The sequence below is a fragment of the Ambystoma mexicanum genome, chromosome 4q, assembly GCF_040938575.1.
Source record: "Ambystoma mexicanum isolate Mex_15411 chromosome 4q, UKY_AmexF1_1, whole genome shotgun sequence".
Lineage (NCBI taxonomy): Eukaryota > Metazoa > Chordata > Amphibia > Caudata > Ambystomatidae > Ambystoma > Ambystoma mexicanum.
The window spans coordinates 543,150,583-543,173,004 of record NC_090928.1 but is presented as its reverse complement, the minus strand read 5'-3'; the positions used below and the strand labels follow the sequence as shown (position 1 = coordinate 543,173,004).

The window sequence follows — 22,422 nt, the reverse complement described above, 5'->3', positions numbered from 1 at the left end:
GGTACGGGTATCCATTCAACAACATACTGAAGTACTGAACTTCGATATCATCCGCGCAGCTCATTTCCCAGTCATATTGGGGATTGGTTGGCTCCGACGACACAACCCTACCATAGATTGGTCTACGAATCTTCTAACTTTTCATTCTGCTTACTGCCAGGAGAAGTGCCTTCCAGGACCCTCGTTCGAAAGTGTCAAAACGGTGTGTGCCCCGGAGAGGAGCACGATCCATTGTATCCCAGGCTGTTTTCAGGAATACGCTACTGTGTTCCAAAACCAACAACCCATGGAACTTCCTCCTCGTCGACCGGAGGACTGTAGGATAGACCTAGTCCCTCAGGCTCTGGTTCCGTTTTGCAGGATGTATCCCCTTTCCCTGTCTGAAAAGGAAGTCCTTAGACGCTACTTAGATGACAACTTAGCCAACGGACTTATCCAACCATCCAGATCACCAGCAGGAGCATCTCTCTTCTTCATTCCCAAGAGGGACTCCAAGGACCTAAGACCCTGTATCGATTACAGAGGCCTTAACCAACTCGCCATCAAGGACCGGTATCCCATGCCTATCATCTCGGAGATCCTAGAGGCTGTCCAAGGCTCGGTTGTTTTTTCCAAACTCGACCTACGTAATGCTTATCATTTGCTCCACATCAGGACCGGCGACGAATGGAAAACGGCTTTCCGCACTCCCTATGAGTTGTTTGAATATCAGGTTATGCCGTTCGGACTGGTCAATGCTCCCTCGATCTTTCAAAGGTTTATGGACCGCATATTTTCTGATCTATTGGGCCAAAACACCGTTGTCTACTTAGACGATATTCTGGTTTACTCCCGTCAGACCGAAGAGCATACCCGACATGTGAAGGAAGTATTACACAGGCTACAGCAACATCATTTGTTGGTCAAGCCGGAAAAATGTGCTTTCGCCAAATCCTCCGTCTCCTATCTGGGGTTTATTTTGTCGAGTGAGGGGATCACCATGGATCCTAAGAAGGTCGAAGCCATTCTAGCCTGGCCCTCCCCTTCGTCAGTCAAGGAGATTCAAAGATTTTTGGGTCAGGCCAACTTTTACCGGAAGTTTATTCCCGAATTTTCCAGACTCACTCTGCCTATCACCTCCTTACTAAAGAAATCCTCCATGCCTTTTTGTTGGTCCAAGGAAGCCGAGGTGAGTTTCGTCTGTCTGAAAAGAAGGTTCTGTTCTGCCCCCATTCTGAGACAGCCAGACCAACTGCTACCCTTTGTTCTTGAGACCGACGTCTCCGCTGGTGCGGTAGGTGCCGTTCTCCTACAATCCAATCAGGGCCAAGAACATCCCATTGCCTATTTTTCCAAGACTCTGAACCCTAGTCAGCTGAACTACTCAGTCATAGAAAAAGAACTCTTAGCTATGAAACTGGCTTGTCTAGAATGGAGGCATCTGCTTCAAGGAAGCTTACACCCATTCCTGATACATACTGATCACAAAAACTTACAGATCTTACGTCAACAAGAGTGTTATAAAACCAGGCAAGCCCGATGGGCACATTTCTTTGCACAGTTCCATTTTCTTATTACATACATACCTGGTACCCAAAACCAGGTTGCTGACGCTTTGTCTCGCAGAGATGAGACCTCTCCAGGATATAAGAAAGAGCTCATGTTTCCTCATATCAAGATCATTTCCGCTGTATCTTCTTTCCTGGAAAGAGTGAGGGAAAGATCCCTTTCCCCGGAAGAATCACTCTTGCATGTGGGGAGAACTCCGGTGGATCAGAGGGACGGTCTGTACTTCACTCGAGGGAGGCTTATCCTTCCTTCACAAGACCTCAGATTACAAGCTCTCCAGTGGTGTCACGACTCTAAGGTGGCTGGGCATAGAGGCTTACGAGGGACTTTGGAATTGCTGCAGAGGTTCTTTCATTGGCCCGGTATGCGAGCCGATACTCAGGCTTACATCCAGACCTGTCTCTCCTGTATGCAAAATAAACATTCCACTCGAAGTCCTCTTGGCCTGCTCCAACAAGACTCTATTCCTTCAGGCCCTTGGAAGCATATATCTACTGATTTCATCGTAGATCTACCTTTTTCCCAGGGCTGTACCTGTATCATGGTAACTGTGGACTCTTTCTCAAAACTGGCTCATTTTTCCCCCTTACCCAGGATACCTTCGGCCTCCCTTATGGCGGAAGTCTTCATGAAAGATATCTTCAGGTTGCATGGTCTTCCCAAAAAGATTGTATCTGACCGTGGGAGCCAATACACCTCAAAATTCTGGACTGCCTTGTGCAAACTGCTGGGTATCGAAAGGGCGCTCTCTTCCGGGTTTCACCCACAGACTAACGGGAAGACTGAAAGATTAAACGGGACCCTCAAGCAGTATTTGAGGTGCTTCGTCAACCAACAACAGGATAACTGGGTTTCCCTTCTACCCACAGCTGAGTTCACCTATAACAATTCTGTACACAGCGCACTTGGTATCAGCCTTCTTTTGTACCTATGGGTGCCATCCTCAATCCACAGTACCCATCTTCTGCACTGAAACTCTCATACCTTCCTTAGAAACTTCTCTGGCGAAATTAAAGGAAGCCCATAACACCGCCAACCAAAGTCTTCTAAGGGCCAACACCCGAAACAAACTACAAGCTGATAAACACCGGAGACCTGTACCAGACTGGGTCAGAGGTTCCAAGGTCATGCTGTCAACCAAGTTTTTGCCCCGCTAGGTATGTCCTTCTAAACTGTCTCCCCGATTCATTGGTCCTTTCGAAGTCCTACCCAAGATCAATCCAGTTGCTTATCGCCTCAGGCTGCCTAAGAATCTTAGCCGCATTCATCCGACCTTTCATACCTCTCAATTGCGTCCCTTTGTATCGGGAAACAGAAAACAGTATACCCCCCAACTACACACTTTGCCGGCTCCCACCTCTGAGGAATACGAGGTCTCCCACATCCGGGATTCTCGATACCACAGAGGCCACCTTGAATATCTTATTCATTGGAAAGGATATCCTTCATCTGACGATTCCTGGGAACCTCGGACCCATGTGCATGCTTCCCGTTTACTACGTCAGTTTCACAGATTGCATCCCAGCAAGCCGGGGGGAACCCGCCTTCGAGGGGGGCATACTGTCACGACCGCGAGTTCCTGGCGTTTGTGGAAGAGGTGGAAACATGGCAGCCGTCAGACTGTGCCGCCACGTTGTGTTCCCAAACGTCGTTAGCGGTCTAGTCTTTCCCATCATGGCCGCCGCCGAGTGTATTTACCTGTTTACGCTCGGCGTTTCGGCGCGTTGCAACTTATGATTCCTCATTGTTGCTAGCGCTCCGTAGTGCACTCGCTTGGCGGAGTTCCGCCTCTGTCCTTTTTTCCCTCTTGCCTCTCTCTTCCCGTAGTTCTCTCTCCTCGCTCTCTGCGCTCCTTTTCTTCCCCGGGGCGCTGGGTTGGCTCGTTTCTCCCTTCTCTTCTTTCCTGCCTTTGCCCTTCTTGATTATCTCTCTTTCTCCCAGGCTCTCCTCCCCCCCCATTGCTTCCATTTGTTCCATTCTCTCAGCTTACCTTGCGGAGCCCATACCTGCCGGGTTCGCCGGTCTCCATATCCAGCTGATTCGGATCCTCATCTTGTTTTCCGTTTCATCGGATTCCTACGCTCCAAAGGGGTTTTTGTGCCGCAAGGCTTTTCCCCTTGCCCGCTTGTCTGTCGCGGGGGGGAGTCACCGTTGATTCGTACCCAAAGGGTCACGGTGGCTTCCTCCCGAGGCCGACCCTATCTACACAAGAAGAAGAGGACTCTTACTCGTCGATCCCGCGGGAAGAAGTTGGATTTCTCATCATCATCAGGTGAGGAGGAAGGGGAGCTTGAAGACTCTGAGGGTTTGAGTGGGGTGGACGATATAACGAATAACCCTGTTGATACGCCCCTAGCGTCAAGCATTGTTGATACCAGTCCCTGGGGGTGGACCAGTGTGGGAGGATCACCTGGGTGAGGGTTCCTCGGGGAGTGGAACATCAAATGGTGAGACGCGGTATTCCCCCCTTTTCAACACCCCTACCCCATCCTATTTTTTCAGATACTCCGACTTCCCAACTCCCCCTAACCGTCCTTTTTTATACAAACACTGGGACGAGGACGAGAGGGACTGAGAGGATGAAGAGCACTGAGAAACCACACACTAAGACACAGAGGACAGACTCTCCCATTTTGACAACAGGCTATCCTGTTAACAAGGTCAGGCAGAGCCAACCCTGACCATACACCTGCAGCACATTAACCTCTCACATGTGTTTAAAAATAGCCTGCAGGGGAGGAGAAGGCAGTTGCTCTTGGAAACCAGGAGGGAAGCTGCGAGTCCAGCAGAGGATTCCTTCCTAAATCCCAAGCATTCACTAAGCATTTTGACAGTGGACCTAGGCATAAATTAGGCTAGAGAACGTATCTTTCAAAATTACAATTTTTATAACAAGAACATAAAACAATCCCATCAATATCAGTATTGCAAGAGTTCACTGGTGGTCGAAAGGATACGGTATTGAGATTGCCCTACAGCTGCACATGTTAAACAGCTAGATAGAGGTGGATGTAAATTTGGAAGACAACGTGTGAGTAACTTACTGCAAGTGAATTTGAACTGAGGCAGTCTACCCAGTTTCCCAAAATGAAGAAAGGATCCATGTGCCTGTAACTAATAGCAGTGACCGGGGGGATTTATTTCGACACTACCACTGACACGTTTCCAGTTAGAGAGATATATCCCTGAAGACATCATTCTTTCAGTGAAATTGGGAACCCTGAGTTGGGACTTCCAGGTCCTGAGGAAGGTCGGAAAAACAGGGGACCCAGTGGGGTCCGAACACAACCAAAACATATGTAGATCTGAGAGAAAGCAATTATAGCTATTCTTTGAACAACAGATGTGCATTCATATACAAAAGAACAATACTGATATTGTTGGGATTATTTCATGTTCTTGTATGATTATTTAGGCTTCATGATTTCTTTGAAAGAAATTAGATATTTATGGTGGTGTCCAGTCAATTGGTCGACAGCAAACTGGTCGACTGCAATTTGGTCGACACCATTTGGTTGAATGCCAAATGGTCGAATTTTTTTTTTAATATATATATATATGTGTTTTGTGGGTTTTCGTCTGGGGAAAAAAAATAAAAAAGAAAAAAAAGGGGATTGGGGGGGGGGCACCCCCCCAAAAAAAACAAAAAAAAAAAAATTCGACCATTTGGCATTCGACCAAATGGTGTCGACCAGTTGTCCTGTCGACCAAATGTTTTCGACCAATTGACTGGGAACCATTTATGGTATGTGTGAAAGATTGTAAGAGGAGAGACTGATGTGAAGGAATTTATGGTATATTATGAACAAATAATATTTAAATTGTGTGTTTATCTATTATGAAGTTATACAAATTGTAATTTTGAAAAATATGTTCTCTAGCCTCATTTATTCCTAGGTCCACTGTTTATTTTCTATATACAACTTTACCTGGAAGACCTATGGTACTTACAGATACCCTTCTATTTATCCTCCTAAGCAATTTGAGCCACAAGAAGGGATAGTTTTCCCAGGGCAGTGGCAAACCAGATGGAAGCGAACGACAGGCCCAGGGGCTGACTTGGGGAGGAACGAGACCTTCAGCATCCGGGCGAGAAATCGTGGTTCCAGATAATCTTGAGGAGTTGCCAGGACAGCCCCTGAACGGAATTGAGAAATCGTGCTGTAGACTTCAAAGACCACAACCACCATGCCAGGTGAAGGGCAGAGTTGGGGAGGCGAAGCAGCGTCTGTGGCTATAACCTTGACTCCATGAACAATAGCGGCGAAGGAAACGATATCAACACAGCCGCTAAGTAGATGAAAGCTCTAAGAGACCGGTCTGTGTTGCGAAAGAATCGTAGCGGCAACGGTGTGTCCATCGAATGAAGATTAGAGGGCGCCAATGAGGCATGAGAGATAGCCTGCATTGTTAAAGTGAGATGCAAGGGATACAGAGTGACGTAGTGGTCCGACGGAGAAAGATTGCCCAATCGAAAGTCTCTGCGAAGTGTCTTGATCTCATAAATGCGGCAAAGTGAGTGAAAATAACAGGAGATATGTGAAATTAACATTGTAACGCTAAATTGAAGAAGTGATCCCGATGGCGGGTTAACCAAAATAATACAAGATTGAATTAAATAAAGGTTTTGAAAATATTTCTTTTGTGTCAGTCTCTGCTTGTAATACCAAGCCTCCCCTACACGTGGTGGTGCAATTTGTCCTTTCTAAATGTCATTTAATTTATGAACATTAAAGTCCTGAACTGAAAAAGCCAGGTTTGACAGCCAACGACGTCCATTCAATATTACATACTTTTCCTTAGCACACAAACAATATGCAGATCAAAGTGTGATCTCCAAATTAGTGATCTGCAGCATGCACAAGCACCCAGGGGACCAGGCAAGTGGTCAGAAAAACTCCTGACTGCTTAAAAGCACAGAGGAACAAAAAACATCTAACTCCAGCGGAACTTGAATGCAGTATGTATAAACACGCTGCCTACTTTGAGAAAGTCCCCTACCTGACACTTAAGGTGGAGGGCGAGGTATCCGGGGTGTGAGGGGGGTCTTAGTGATGCTGGCCCATTGGTGGGATGATAAGGATCCCCTGGCTACCCTTCCCCTGCCATAAAAGGGAGGCAGATGCCTGTCAGATGGCGTCCACCACTACCTGAGTGCATGCTTTCCCTTTAATGGACTCACATGTTGCAGAACCTCTTAAAAATGAGATATTGGCACCCTTATTACATGTCACTAGAAATACCCCGAAGTCAGATGTCACCCCATGTAAACATTCACTATCCGCGTTCCTGCGCCATACAGCGAGAGAATGAGAGAAACGCTAGGAGGGCTGCTGCTTGTGGGAACCTCGAGATTTACACATCTCTCTGGGGCCAACAGAACAGGCAGTGTGTAGTTTTCAGCAACTGCGAGGAAGACACTGGATGCACAAGCTCAGACAAGCACTTCCAAATAATGGTCAGTCCTTAGAAAGGCTTGGCCCGTTGTAGAACTAATGAATTCAAAAGGCTGGCCCCAGAGCTAGAAACCACCCATTTCAAGACTTCAGACAGAATTAACCCACCTGTGAAACTCAAAGAGTTTAACTATTCAGGAGTATATGAGGACCCCGTGGAAGGTTGGACATGGAGAATGGCGAATGAGAGAGTAGAGAAAGAGCAGCATGAGGCAAAGGAGGATAGCAGCTGGTGGTTGGTAGAAGGAGAGAGGATGCCGGTGGAGGCAAAGAGGAAGTGAGGAGAGCACAAAGGAGGGGCAGTGTAAAAAAAGAGTAGGAGATTAACAGTAAGAAGAACGGGAAGATCAATGAGTACAGGCTGGAGTGAAGGTCAGGAAGAAGCAGGAAAGGTAAACAAAAAAAAAAAAGAAGTGCATCATAGGGAGGGGTGGAGAAAAACATCCATCAAAAGTAGGAAATGATATATTAGGGCCCACAAAATCTACTAAACTACTCGCATAGTCAAGGGGTTTTTAAGTAGGTCGAGTACCATTTCCATGGAAACTTGACCTTGTTGGTGAGTACAATGAATGAGCGAAACCTATTTGACAAGATTTGTTTGCAGTAAATGTCTGATAAAAGTTTCACTATGTATGGCTGGCTTCTGGGTGGCAGCAGTGCACCAAACATGAAGTAGGATTATAGTGACATGAATCATTTGAAAGAAATTGTTGGTAAAATCGGTCACGTGTCGCCATGGGTCGAGTGAATTCTTTCTTAGGTTACAAAGGAAAAGTTACTTGACCGGCGGTCCAGCAGAATTTTAAAGAATTAGCAAGGCCTGCATATGGAGCAGGTGATCGGTAGTCAGAAGAGGGTGGAGAATAACAGTGGGGGAAGAGGGGATTAAGCAGGCTTGGAGGCAGGTGTAGGTGAGAGGAGAAAAAGAAACCACAATCTAAAGTCAATGGGTGTCACATAGCAAAGCGTCAAGAAGATGGCTAGGAGACAGGAACTGGTGGAGGACAGAGAAGATGGGACAGACCACTTCCCCTTATGAATAAGCACATGGTTGACCGTTACCAAGGCAGAGCAGGATTGGTGGTGGGGACGCAATGATGGCTCCTGGGAAGAACAAGGAAGCATGCCATGCCCTGGAGGCTCTAGAATCGCATGGTTCTGGGAACATCTCTAGGGTGCAGGGCCAAACCTCATTCAGCCACTCAGTTTGCACTACTCAGCAATGGTCAAAGTGTACGAAAAGAAGCAGTGGAACTATGTTCCCTACTGGTATACCCTGGCTCCCCACAAACCCCATCCCCACGCACCCTCCCACACACAATACAAACCCCCAAACAATGTGCCAGTTGTTTAAGGGAACGTTCAGTGCAGTGCACTGAAAGAGCAAATTTCAACTTCTTCCAACATCTTATTTTAAAATGAAACCATTCCGGAACGGTTTCTTTTTAAAATAAATAAGTATAGGAACAGTAAAACTTTTTCAAAAGTAGAAGAGCAACACTCCCAACCGCTCGCGCTCATTTCGCCCACTGCTGCTCAGACCTTAGAACCCCTCAACCAGCTGAAGACAGCTACCCAGAGAACAGAGACAAACTTTGGGAAAAAAGCAAGGCGATGGAGAACTACAACACCAGAAGCCTGGACAAAGATAAAAAGGGAGGGATACCATAACCCCAGTCCATGAGTGGAAAGGAGCCAGATTCCTAAAAACGAAGCCAAGATCAAAAAGATACTTTGTACAGGGGGGCGGTCCTGTCCTCAAAAGTTTACACTACAATGAGTTGTTGCAGTGATAATTTAAACAGACCTCCATATTAGTGGTAATACATCAAAACAAGTATACATTATTGGGAGAAGGTTCTGATCCAAATACTGGAGAAAAACTACAGTGTCCTTTATTTTAATTAGGTCACACATGTAGGAATTGAAAAATAGAAATTAGAAAGTAAAACATATCACCAAATATGCATGTTGTGTTAGATAAATAACATGTAATTCAAATGTTCAGTGCACATTGATTAAAGTTACATGTTCATTGGTGACAAGCGGGCACTGAATCTAGCCTTTTTAAGTCAATAGAAAACCAAATTCTAAAGTGTCCTTTAGAAATGCACTGGAAGTTCAAAAAGGTACATTTACAAAATTCATGTGGTGTGCTGCCAACACACCTATACAATAGTGCAGCATTGTTTTTCCTGTGCAAAGCTTTGCAAAATATTACTTCATATTTGCCAAACAAACAATGTATTTCAATAGTATAAACAATATTGTGTGCAAATCAAAGCAAATCGCTTAATGACCAAGAAACCTAAAAATAGGGTCTGCTGTAGGCGACGTATACATAAAGGTAGTGATGGTAATTTGTGTCATAGTTAAAAAGGTTTCAGTAAGAACATGACGTTTCGGCTGTTAAGGTGTTGCAGCCTTCTTCTGGGGCCGGGTAAAGCAGGTCTCTATAACGCTCACCTGATTCCCGTAGAGGCGCCGGTCTTGACTGGGCGTATACCGTATCTGCAAAGGTGATGTGTAACACACGGCTGGCTCTTTGGGCTGGACCTCTGTGCACTGTATGTCTGACTTGAAGGGTAAGATGTCTGCAGATAGAAAATATGGGATTAAGGAACTGGGTTATTGAATGTCTCTCTCTTCTTCCCTTTCTCTTCTCCTGTAGAACCCCAAAGGTTAACGCTCTCACCTTAGGTAAGTGAACGCCGTGCTCTCCATCTGCCTCGGGGCAGGGTGCTGTAACCAGTTTCTTCACTGGATAAGGGGAGCAGGCCTCTTGACTTCAGAGGACTGCTGTCCGTCGTTTACTGCACGAACGGTAAGTTTCGAGTAATTCTAATGTCTTTAAAGTCTTTAGTAATGATGTTTCTTGTTTTGCAGGGTTCCGGCGATGGCGGATGACGGGCTGAAGTGAGTTGAAGATGGAGCCCGTGTGATGAATAGAAGCGCCTGGAAGCACATAAGTAAGCGCTTGTTGCCTGCTTCACGATGCGCTCTAACTGTCTTTTTATTTTGCAGGTACATGTTCGGAGCGGCTGCAGGGTGCCGGAATACCCACTGGGTTAGATGTGGAAAGGAGTAATGGCACGTGAGTATTAAAGTTCCCCAATGTCTTTAAACGCACCTTGTTTTGTCTTTCAGATGCGGGATGCAGCGCCGAAGGCCTCCGGAGCGTGCAAAGAGTTGGTAAGCTTTTGTCTTTCAGATGCCGGAATGCAGTGTGAAGACCTCCGGAGCGCACGAAGAGTAGGTAAGCCTTTGTCTTTCAGATGCCGGAATGCAGCGCGAGGCGTTGGTGACAGCCGATGGACCAGGTAAGTGAAGAGCTGTCACTGAAGACCGTAATGCTAACCTGTTCTTTCTTGTCTTTATAGGTGTTGCTGAAGACTGGATTCAGGATGGTAAGCCTTTTTCCTTAGGCCCAGGATCAGATGCAGAAGACACGATGAGCGTTCTGCTGCAGAGGATGCAGAATAACGCAAAGCAAGATTCATCCATCGGGTGTGGTTTAAATAGCCTCCTGTAGTGCTTAGGTCTCCTTCCACAGCCACGCCTAGGTAAGAAAAGAGTTCCTGCTTTCCAGAAGAGTTCCAGTGTTCTGAATCTAGGGAGTGGCTCCTGCCCCACCCAACAGGAAAAGTAGTTCCAAACAGAAGAGGATCAGAGGCTCAACTGGCAGGCAAGTAAGCAGCATGGTCTGCTGCAGGTAAGTCCACCCAAGCATTATGAGCCCGGCGCTTCCAGCGCTGGGACTGGGCATATTTATGAGCCTGGTGCCACTGGCGCCAGGACTGGGTCCAAAAGGTCCCAATTGGGACTGGTTGGCACTCGGAACCTGGGTTATGGATCTGCTTCCAAGGGAGTTGGGAAAACCCTGACCTTTTGGAAGCAGAGATCATGACAGTCTCCCTATAGATAAAAACCAATATGATTACATATTGTTACATGTTCCAGGAAATGGATCATTCCTAAAATGTAAAGAGTAAGAGCCCGTGAGAGGCTGTTCTAGGGGGTGACCCTCAAATCCCATGCACTGACCTTGCAAGTGGGTGAAAAGATTCAAAACTGGTGTGTATTGAACCAAAAGGCCAGGGATTGATCTCCAGGCTCTCAGCCCTCTATACCCCAAGAGAAGCATTACCTATCCCCAAATCTCACAACCAAAACACTGAAAATCCCATGTCATGCATCTCAACTTTCAACGCAAATACATCACAACTCAAGGGGATCATCAAAAAATGTTGGCCCATTGTACAGCTGAGCCTGCCTGAAGAACCACTCCCCAGGATGGCCCTCAATAGATCTAAAAATCTAAAAGATCTCCTTACTCATGCCAGAACCAAACGCAAGGACTCCAGATCCACTCTTTGGAATATGCCAGTTTTGAATCTCTTCACCCACTTGCAAGGTCAGTGCATGGGATTTGAGGGTCACTCCCTAGAACAAGCATCCATGTGCCTTCTCTCAGAGGGGAGTAAGGGCGGACGCATGTGAATCTAAGCAGATACAAGCATCAGAAATACGATTACGGTGAGTAATGTATCCCTTCTGAGTCTTGTGGAATCTGCTTAGATCACATGCTGTGCATAGATTAGCGAGCAGTGTTAGAAGAAGGAGGTGGGATGTGAGAAGGGTCATGAATGCCTGTAGTCTTATTCATCTATCTATCTGCTTGGATAATCTGTACTCACGCTACCTCATGTCAGAAAAAATACAATCTGAGGGTCCTACACGCGTGAGGGATCATGGGTACAGTGGACGTCACACTAGGGATAGTATTACTTTTTTTCCACGTGACATGAGTAACTCTGGAGCAAACCAGACCACCAATTTTGGATGTAAGAGGCCCTCTTCTTGCATATCAGGTGCAACTTGCACAGATTTTACGACAGTAGTTACACCAGATTTCTTTGTGAATACCATTTTGTGGTGCAATTTATAACCACATTTAGGAGTATCTTACGCCAAAAAAGATATTCTTTGGGAATGAGCTCCTGTGGATTCAGACCTTCATCAAGAAAATGAGATTTGGTGAGCAGCAGCAGGAAAATAAAAATGGCTGTATGGATAATGGATCATACCAACCTGACAACATGGAGAGGCTGCCAAAATATCATAGGTATACATTGTCCCCAGCTGATGCCAGCTTCCATCCCATCGGGATTTACATTTGATGCAGATTATTTTGTGAACGCCTTCTAAACAGTCTACACAAACAGCATAGAGGTGCATAAGCCTTCCTGCAGGAAGAAAACAAAAGATTACTTGCGATACAGAGCAATGAAAAACGATTTAGCAGTCAGTCCCTGAAAAATATGCCGTTATTTGAAGCCCAGTTTCGTTTCTGAAAAGCATGTCATGCCATACATCTGCAACTGGATGTCACAGTGCTGAGAAATACTCACATTCTGATTGATTATTAAGAAGCACTATAAAGGTTGTCCACAATATACAACAACCAGTTCAACATTTATGTGGCACATCATAGTCCTAGAACATACCTGCGTTTCAATATACATGTATCAAAAACATCACTAAGTACAATTTAGGAAAGCACAGCCTCTGCTACAAGTAACATTCTATGTCTTGCATCTATTTGCCAGTACATCTAGCCATCCAAATAATGCATTAAGTGATGTTGAGATATGTGTAAACCCATCTTCCCCTCCCATGAAGATAGAAGCGAAGAGTGCCACCAGCGCATGTGCTGCAAGAGGGCCCTAAAAACAAAAAAACATATGCACCGTTATTTAAGTCACAGAAACAGAGCAACGTTGTGACAGTTTGCCCGACCCTCATCAAGTGGGTTGTGCCAGCGCCCTGCTCCACGGCCTCGCTATTAAATTAACAAATACCTGGGTGATCCTGCCTCATCCAAGTGTGGCGCCCCATTACAAGATGGGTGCCGCCATCACTGCCACCCAGCCCAGACCTCCATTCTATGGCACAGACCGTGCGCTGTGCTTTAAGTGGGCTGGGGACAGCCGGGGCTGGTCCCCAGCAGTCTCTGAAGAGTGGGGCTGAGCCGGGAACTTGCTGGGGCTCCCCGGTTCCACCACGCCACAGCGGGACACATTATCCCGCCACTGCCGTAGCCGCAAAGGGAGATAAAGTCAGGCAGCTGTGTGACTGACAGAAGGGTCAGCCAGCCACAGCATCAGTGAAACTGTAAATTGCAGTTTCAGCAACGCTGTGGCTGGCTGGTACTTCTGTCAGTCACTGTAACTTCCTCTTGTGACCCCTCATCTGAGGGGTCACAAGAGGAAGTTATGGTCCCTTTGTTCCCCTCCCCAGGACACTGACCCTCGGCGAACCCGGGGTGTTCGTGATCTAATCTACAGATTACATCTGTAAGAGGGGCAACATCACTAGTGCAGCCCGGCCTGCTATTTATCAACGCGGTGCCCTGTTATCAGGAGGGTTGCCACACACCCGTCACTGCTGCTGGCCCAGGCACATAAACACGGAGCTCCCATGAGATGTAGGAGTGCATTAGTGACATCCTTTCCGGGACCGTCTCTTTTCTAGATTGCGGTTGTTATAATTAGGGTTTTGAAGATACAATATGGGCAGTAAACACTGAAGAAGCACTTTGGTGGTTTTAAATGGGAGTGGTTAAGAATGTGCATTTTATTTTGAGGAAGCCCGTAAGGGCTAAAGGCGTCAATCGTGTTTGTCTGTAAATCTCTGGAATAATTAAAGTCATTTGGAATAAATCTCGAGGAGTGAAGTAATGTCGTATCTGAACTATCTCTGTCCCTGGTCAGCAAGGCAGATGCAAGGTTTGGACTTTCGCTCTGTGTGATACCGCGTGAGTTTAACGCCTAATGCATGCCTCTTTGAGCAGAACTACAAATCAGGTCACAGATGGGCACAGATAAAAGGAAAAAGGATTTCCAGGAGGGGCTATTTAAGCTGTAATGCTGTAATGTTTTTTAAAGGCTTAATTTCATCTCTGCCCAAGGAAGTGGTTAAATACCACGAACGCCTGGAAATAAATTACTTTGTTAGCTTAATTAAGGTATGCACTTGTTTTCTTTTTTTCTGGATCAACACTATATTCAATCCTTGGCAAACTCGGTACAAGCAAACTAAACATATGTGTACGTCTGAAGTTTGGGAAAGGCAAATACCAACCCCACGCGCTGGCACTACGTATGATTTTAAAAACTACCCGTGCTAGTTACTATCTAAAGAAACCCTGCTGGGGGTGTCTGGAAAGGATGTGGCAGCTGTTGGCCAGTCAGCCTCCTGGAGTAATTAACAATTGAAAGATCCTGGCACACTGCGCTGGGTAAGAAGCTAAATAAGAACACATTCAATTAGCGGATCTCCATAACAAGTCGTCAGTTGAAAATTATATAGAATTGAATCATTAGAAAAATCTGCAAATACCACCCGTGAAGACAATAATGCTGAGTGATACAGTTATTATTCATAAAGACTGTCCTACATGCGCGTTTCGAAAGGCTGGGTCTTTCACTAGGCATATTGACACAATCCACTAAGAATAAAATATGCAACAGCAATATTACAAACGAATTGCTGTGTGGCATGTCCTCCAATACGGAAGTATGTGCAAGTGCACAATGTTAGAAGCGGGCATTCCCAGGGTGACCTGCAATACCCTGTGTATGCAAGCTCCTTACAGCAAACTGTGAATTAAGGACATGGAGGGGACCCGTTTGCCGAAATGCGATATTCATTGAGATAAGTCTAGCCTAACAATATCGAGGCAGATTCCTAAATCGGTGTCGGGGATGAGACAACCCCTGCTATTGTTATGTTGCTGGAGCATCTAAGCATGAAAGCACCATTATCGAAACAGGAGATCCCTGCGGGACACTGGGGGAGCTCAAAGGCTGTCTTTGAGGCGGCTACAGGGATCTCCCGCTTCGTTAATGGTGCTTTCATGCTTACATGTTTCAGCAACGTAAGAATTTTAGGGGTGGTCTCACTCACCCCAGACATCTATTTAGGAACCTGCCATGATACTGCTGGGGTAGACATATCTCAATGAATATTACATTTCCCCCTCCCCAGTGATTTTTCACCCCAACGTCACTCTAGCTGTCCAGGGAATATTTCACTACAGATTGCTGGGTCTAAAAGGTGAGCACCTTATATACTTTGCCAGCATATTTACTGGAACATTTCCTCTCTCAGGTTATTTTGCCGGTGTTCATTACTTTATTTTAAAAGCTCAATGCTATTTTTTCTTGCGCACTTTCTTCTAAGGGGAAGGTCAATTGAACTACATTTGTAAATTTCAATTTAAGATATATGCTTACTGTGTGTATGTTCATGGGTGTCAGCTTTTGATTTTCACTATGGGGACAAAAGTACCTGGGCATATGTTATTCTTGTAGCTGGCCATTTATTTCCCTTTTCCGTGCCGCTTAAATGCTGTTAGTTGGGCTTGTGCGATATGTCACAACAGTCAGCAAAAGACCAGGCATAAAACAAGGGGCTTGTAGCACACTGCTTAACCAAAGTGTGTGATCCTCAGCAAATAATTTCATCTCACAGAGCATTGATAAAAACATTGTGAGTCAAAGTCTGCAATATTTTATACATAACAATACCGCTATCAAAACAGGTCAAAATCAGTTTGGGATTGGTGAACGTCTTTGAGTGATGGGTTGCAAGTGTTTTATAACATACAGTGGCCGTGCCCATCATCCATGTCCTAATTGCATGGCTAATGGTCTAGTAGTGTTTTAAAATGGACAGTGGTGAAAAGAGGGCCCTGGGAATGCCCCGCCTCAACCCCATGAACCTGACAGGCCGCATAGCCAGGAACGCTCAAAGTCACCTATCCTATTTCGGACAAACTCCATGTGCACCCCTGCCTGACTCGTACGGAGGAAGGTACCCCCTCAGACAACCATTCCAAACTTATCCAGTCTAGATCCTTCGAGATCCAGAGAACCCGATGGAGGTCGCAGGCCCGAACACAATGCACTGCCTCGATTAAGTACTGAGAAGCCACTATGCTGATGTCACTAGTGACACCACGAAGTAGCAGCGTTAGTCATGAAGGATACTTGCAGCCCTGTACAGCATTAAACGAACACATACTCACATACATGAAGAACATGCCTAGACAGTTCTGTAGACAGCGGACGGGTACATATACATACTGTCAAAGCTTTTATTATTTTTCTCATTAGCCGAATGCAGTAAAGCAGAAACGCAAGGCAACAAGAGATCCTGAGCAAGCTCGCAGATGCTTAAAGCAAATAACCCTATGGGACTACAGTAGTATATATGGAGCCTGGTAGGGCCACGTATGACTAATATATAGGTAACATAGCAACATAGCACAGCAAGAGCATGTAAAAATCACATTATAAGTCTAAGGAAAATTACAGAAGGCCTCATGCCACAGAACAGGAGACAAGAGGAGCTGGCTCAGGCTGCACAAAGCCTTAGGTCAGAGATAGAGTCACATTCCAAACGTCAAGGGGACCAGCTGCAGGAAAATGGAATAAATGCTCCTAAATGCAGACCCAAGAGCTCAATTATGTGGTTCACAACCACTTGATGCAACCGAACTAGACAATGGGCATTCACCAATTGTGGGAAGAGAAGCCATTCTCAGCAACCCAGACGAGAGGTGAAAGAAGTGTTGCAACGTGGAAACGAACTCTCATAGGCAAAGGTGGTCTATTACCAGATACAATTCAGACACATAATCGTTTCACATCACCTTGAAGAGGTGCACAGAGGGCTGAGATCCGAACTGGGTCCCAGGCCTGGGGAGACCAGCTGCAGCCAATCACGAGACAGAAATTCAGGGCTGGGTGGCAAGGGGCAAGAGCCAATGGTAAGTCCACTACTCTGCAACACTGTAATAGATAATTTCTTGGAAACTGGGCAGGTCAGCCACCTGAAATGCGAGCGCCAGTAGAATAACCTCAATAGGGGATCGCAATATGGGTTACCACTCGCAGCACCCAATCAATCATGGGGATAGGTTTTTGGGAAAGGGCCCAGGTGATGACGACATACAGCATCAAAACTGGGGAACATGCTTTGTGAAGTTAAGATGTACTGGAGAATCCCGATTGTCTTGTATGATCCCTGTTGTTTTTTTTGTAATAAACCACAGCTCTAACTTGCTGTTGGCTGAGTCCTCTGTTTATTTTGGGGAAGGGTTGTTAGGCCCTTGGGAGTCGGACAAATCCCCAGACGACCTCTGGCATACCTGGTAACCATCCAAACAAATTGGTAGCAGAGTTGATGGTTCGGCTACGCTAGTCCAGCACGAAGCCGACTCTACCGCTGCAAAGCCTGAACATGTTTCGAGACAGCGGGGAAAGTGTGCCCCGTGTAAAGACCATCAGCAGCCAGCCTGGGAAATATCCTGCCCGCGTTCCTTGAGGAGTCCAGCAGACCAGAAGGGTGGCGTGGCAGCTTTGAGGGACGCAGCAGCCGAGCAGTGTCAGCAAACCACGCAGTGTAAGTATTGACCTAGTCACACAGCAACTAAGGGGAGAGGGAAAGTAATGGGGGGTGCGAGGGTGGCATCAATCATTGTCGAGTATCAGAGTATTGTCAAGTATTGTCTAGCAAAGTCAAGTTTAGTCGGGCCACGAGCAGAGGTAGACATAATTTTTCTGTGGTTAGGGTACATTCGGTTTCAAACTAAAACGTTTTGGTGAACAACCTAGACAATTGACTTGAGGGCACGGGCGACAAATGTTATGTAAATATTGGCTTTCCTGTGGGTTGGGCATTTTAGCTCGGGTCATAGATGACAGTATCCCAGTAAGGTTTAGCAAAGGGAGCTGGCCTAGATTGCGGATAGTGATTCATCTGATTAAGTCTTGCGGAGGCATTTATCTACAAAGCGCCACTTTAGGTACATATCGAACCCAAGAAAATATTGGTATACTTTGCTAGGAGGCAGGAAGACAGCTGTGGGGTTTGTGTTGTGGCTGTATTTTTTTTGTGCAAGTGTGTTCTAGCATTGGGCATGCTGTAAGTGATTTTTAGCACTACCTTACTTAGTGAATTGGTGACGTCACCTGTGGAGAGCACAAGGTGTCGTGGTCATGGTGGTGAGAAGCTTGAAATGTATAGAGGAGGTGGTACAAGGGCGATGCGCGAGACATTTGGGGGTGCCTGAGGAGGTTGAGAGTTGTGTAGGGGCGGTGCGCACAGCACTCCTGACAGGCTGTTGTGGAGCCAGAAGGGCTCAAAGAAAATGGAAAGAATTACCATTGCACTGTGTTTTTCCCCGAACAGCGGATTGTCGAATACCTCGACTTGACGTCAAGTAAGAATAAACGCAATGTATCAAGGGAAGTGCAGCAGTGACATGTCCCTACAGCACCTATGTAAGACTCTTACGCCCTATAAGGACAAGATTTGTAAGTATAGGGTGGAATGGACTAGAAGTACCGAGGGTAAATTGACTAAACCATGGCCACAATGTGAAAGTTTCTCCACAGATGTGCAGCAATCACTACTGACACACTTACAGGGTACCTTTAAGGGAAATAAGATAGCAAACCGCATGGCAATATTTGAGTTGTGGACGATGTTTCAGGAGGGTGATGGGGACACAGCAAGGCATCAATGGATGCTGAACCAGCAGGAGGCATCCCCCACCACCACCCCCACATCCTCTCCTGCAAGCGAAAACTCTGAAGAGAAAGATGATGAGCAGGGGATTTACCCACTCCGGGAGCTAAAAGCAGCAAAGGGCTATTCAAACCCAATATTTAAACCACCACCATATACCAAGGAGGAGGGACAGAAAGGAATGGGGCAAACGATCAGCGAAAAGGGAGTAAGCAGTCAGGTGCAGAGGGGCACGAAGGAGGGGCTAGAGGGCATAGCCACAAACAAGTGGGTAGGGGGACAAATCCTCCTAAAGCTAGATGGGAAGACAACGGGAGAGGCAGAAGTAGCAACCAAAGGGATGGATGGTCTTAAGGGCTGGAAGGTCTTCTATGCCGGATTATGTAGCTAGCCTAAATTAATTGATTTCCTCCACTCTTAAACCCAAATCCAAAGTAATCGTCATTGGAGATTTCAACATGGGTTTCCATGACCCCTTCTGACAAAAGCAACATTGAGTGCTTTGGAAAACCTGGATTTCATTCAATATGTATCGCAACCAACCCATTGTGGTGGCAGAATACTTGATTGGGTAGTGGCACACGGCATTGGACTGGACAAGATAGAAGTGAAACCTTGTCCATGGTCCGATCATAGCTTTGTAAAATTTGAAATATCATCAATCTACACTATTAAGAAAGTTTAACAGCCACGGAGAAAAGTTATGTCGTAACCTATGAAAGCTTACTCCAGGAGCACTAGCTCTGCTCTTTGTTCCCTTCTTAGCCAATCTAGCTCAGTACAAGTCTGCAGCTGATCTGTCAGCAGTATATAATAAAATGAGGACTGAAGTTGTTGATAGTTTAGCCCCTCAAAAACTAAGACTAGAAAAGTCTATTCCTTCAAAAATCTGGTATTCATCAGAAATACAAAATCTGAAAATTAAGAAACACAAAACACTGTGGAAATGGCAGAACACTATCTGCTGTTGACAAATCAGATTATAGCCGTGAAGCTAAAGAGCACAAAGATGATATCTGCGCCAAAAAAAATGCTACTATGAGAATATAGTTAAGACTGCCGTGTCAGACACAAGGGAACTTTTTAGGATCCTAAAAGAAGTGGAAGACCCCTGCCCCATCGATGTTACAGTTGTGAAAACTCAGACTGGTGTACCCATATTGAAAAGGCCACGGCTAGCAAGAGCCTAATCATTAAGGAGGACATTGAAACCAAGCTTACTCAATTGAATCCATCATCTGTTTCTGCTCATATTCACCACCAATCACCCAAGATCAATCCTTTTTACCTTTGTTGAAGTGACCGAAGAGGAGGTTCTGTGAATATTAAGAAGGATAAATAAAACCCACCAGTTGTAGAGGAGGCATCTGTCCAACTAAAATAGTGAAAGCTTGTGCCTAGTTGCTTGCCCCTCTTATCACTACATTTGTAAATGCATCATTTAAAGATATGTCAGTACCACGAGACATCAAGTAAGCCTGGATCACTCCTCTCTTGAAGAAGCCTACACTGGACCCATGTATAGCAGGCAATTATCGCCTGATTACTAAATCCCCCTTCCATTTGAAGGTACTGGACAAAATAGCACATGGACAGATTCAAGCATTTCTAAGTGCACATGGCATACTAGGCTATAAACAATCAGGCTCCCGAAGTGCCCATAGCACTCAGTCCATCTTGCTGGACCTTAAATCTAACATTCTTCAATTCACAGAAAATGGCAAGACATCTCTGCTGATGCTCCTCGATCTGACAGCCACGTTTGAACTGGTAGATCATTCCATCTTAGCCAGCAGACTGCTAGAGCAGGCCTTTTTCTCTAAGGAAGCAGTCAACTGGGTCCTATTGTTTCTGTCAAAGAGGACTGCTAAGGTTTTCCATGAAGATGCTATGTCAGAAGGACTGGCCCTGGAGTGCAGAGTGCCACAGGGCGCGTGCCTATCTCCCACTCTCTTCAATCTATTCAAGCTCACACCTTTTGATCAATTTGAAAAAGATGGTATCTGTTACGCTAACTATGCGGATGATACTTATTGTCTATTTCCACTTTCAGTTGATCACCTCAGAGACACAGAGAACATCAATGCAACGTACAACCAAATTCACCTCGGGATGTTGCTCAATGGCCTAGCCCTGAATAACTCAAAAACAGAGATCATAATCTTGGGCACTGGTCATAAGCTCAGCCATCTTGATCAAGCCTGCACTTCCTTCCAAATCTCAGACTGTCTTCTACCTACCCTTAAGAAAGTGAAAACCTTGGGCATTACCATTGACCAAGAACACTCAATGAGGGCACATATCAACTGCCTATTGCCAAACACAACGTACTATATCAAATTACTAGCACAAATCAGACCATGCTTGGATGTAACCAGCTGTGCCACTTTAGCCAGGGCTATCATAGGGAGACGCCTTGACTATTGTGCCAGTACCCTACTAGGTGCTGGTAAAGGGGAGCTAAACTGTCTGTAAGGTGTTCAGAACAACGCAGTGTGTGCTGTAGTAGGTCTGCGAAAAACGTATCATGTATCAATAGCCAGGAGAACGTTACACTGGCTTCCTTTGACAAAGAGTCATGTTTTGCACGCTTTGCATCTCTCACACCTGCCTGTATGGCGAGAGTCCGTCCTACCTGGCAGCCCAGTTTAAATGGCTACCGGACAGGTGTAGCCTCAGATCAAACAACTCTGGCCTACTCCTTATACCCAAGGCAAAACTGACACAGGTGACAAACAGATGTTTTCCATTCTCATCCTCACGCCTATGGAACACCCTTCCGCTCGACCTGAGGGTATGTTCTAGCTTACCAAGTTCCAAGCGAAACCTAAAAACATTCCTTTTTGAATGAAGATTGAATGTTTGCCTTGCTTACCCCTCCCCCCCCCTTGACTGCCTGCTTTTTATGTTTAGAGTTGTATGTTAGTGTTAGCGCTCCTATGCCTCTGGGTTCGTGTTCTAGCACTTTTGAAATAAAATAAATAAAGGAAATAGCTAAGCAAAGGACTTGGCAGAAATAATGGAAGAAGTATACAGAAGAGAGAGGGAAGCAGAAGAGAGGTGCAAAAGGGAGCGCAGAAGAGGGAGGAAGAGAAAGAGCAGGAGCAGCGAGAAAGGAGGAGGAAGAAGTAAGAAGAGATTGAGAAACGAAGGGATGCGGATGAGAAGGAAATAGAGAAAGAAAGGGGCAGCTAGAGCGAATAGCACAAAAGTGTGCATGCAAGGAGTAGGAGGGGCACGTGTTTAGAGATATAAAAACATGATAGGAAATGAGCACTGGAAATGACAGAGCAGGAGGGGGCAGACGAGTGGAGCCAGATAGCACAAGCACGCAGGATAGGACTACTGCCGTATCAGATAGGAGGCAGGCATGACTTGCGTGACATTGACTTCACCGTGAAGCCCAATGCAGACACAACTTCTAGGAGACTGAGTTTCATGGACGATTTTTGCAGTAATATGACTCTGACTCAGACAAAGAAGCAAGGGACAGCGGGGACGAGGGAAGCAGGCAACTCGCGCACCATTCTGACAGGGAAAAGTGCAGACAAAATTGTGACCTGGGACCTGGGGAAACATACAGGGGGATCAAAGGGAGACAAGGACGACGAACACCGCGGTCGATGGACGATTTATCTCATATGTTGAGAAACCTAGGGATCTCCCAGAACAAAGGAAGGGCGAGACGGCCATAGCATGTTTTGGCACTAGGGACACCAGGCAGGTCTGACAACTGTGCACAATTGACTCAAGGAGCGCCAGTAGATACATACACTGACATTAGAGATGCAGACAAGCAGATTAGACTGACTAGAGG

General features: G+C 45.9%; 1 protein-coding gene across 2 annotated transcripts in view; it reads right to left on the bottom strand.

Moving 5' to 3' along the window:
* Positions 1–22,422, bottom strand: part of HECA (hdc homolog, cell cycle regulator) — a 437,124-nt gene that overhangs the window by 81,200 nt on the left and 333,502 nt on the right. For both annotated transcript variants that reach the window (XM_069608112.1, XM_069608113.1), the window contains exon 3: positions 12,099–12,253. In XM_069608112.1, coding sequence (XP_069464213.1) covers positions 12,099–12,253 — 155 coding nt within the window. The remainder of the gene's footprint in view (positions 1–12,098; positions 12,254–22,422) is intronic.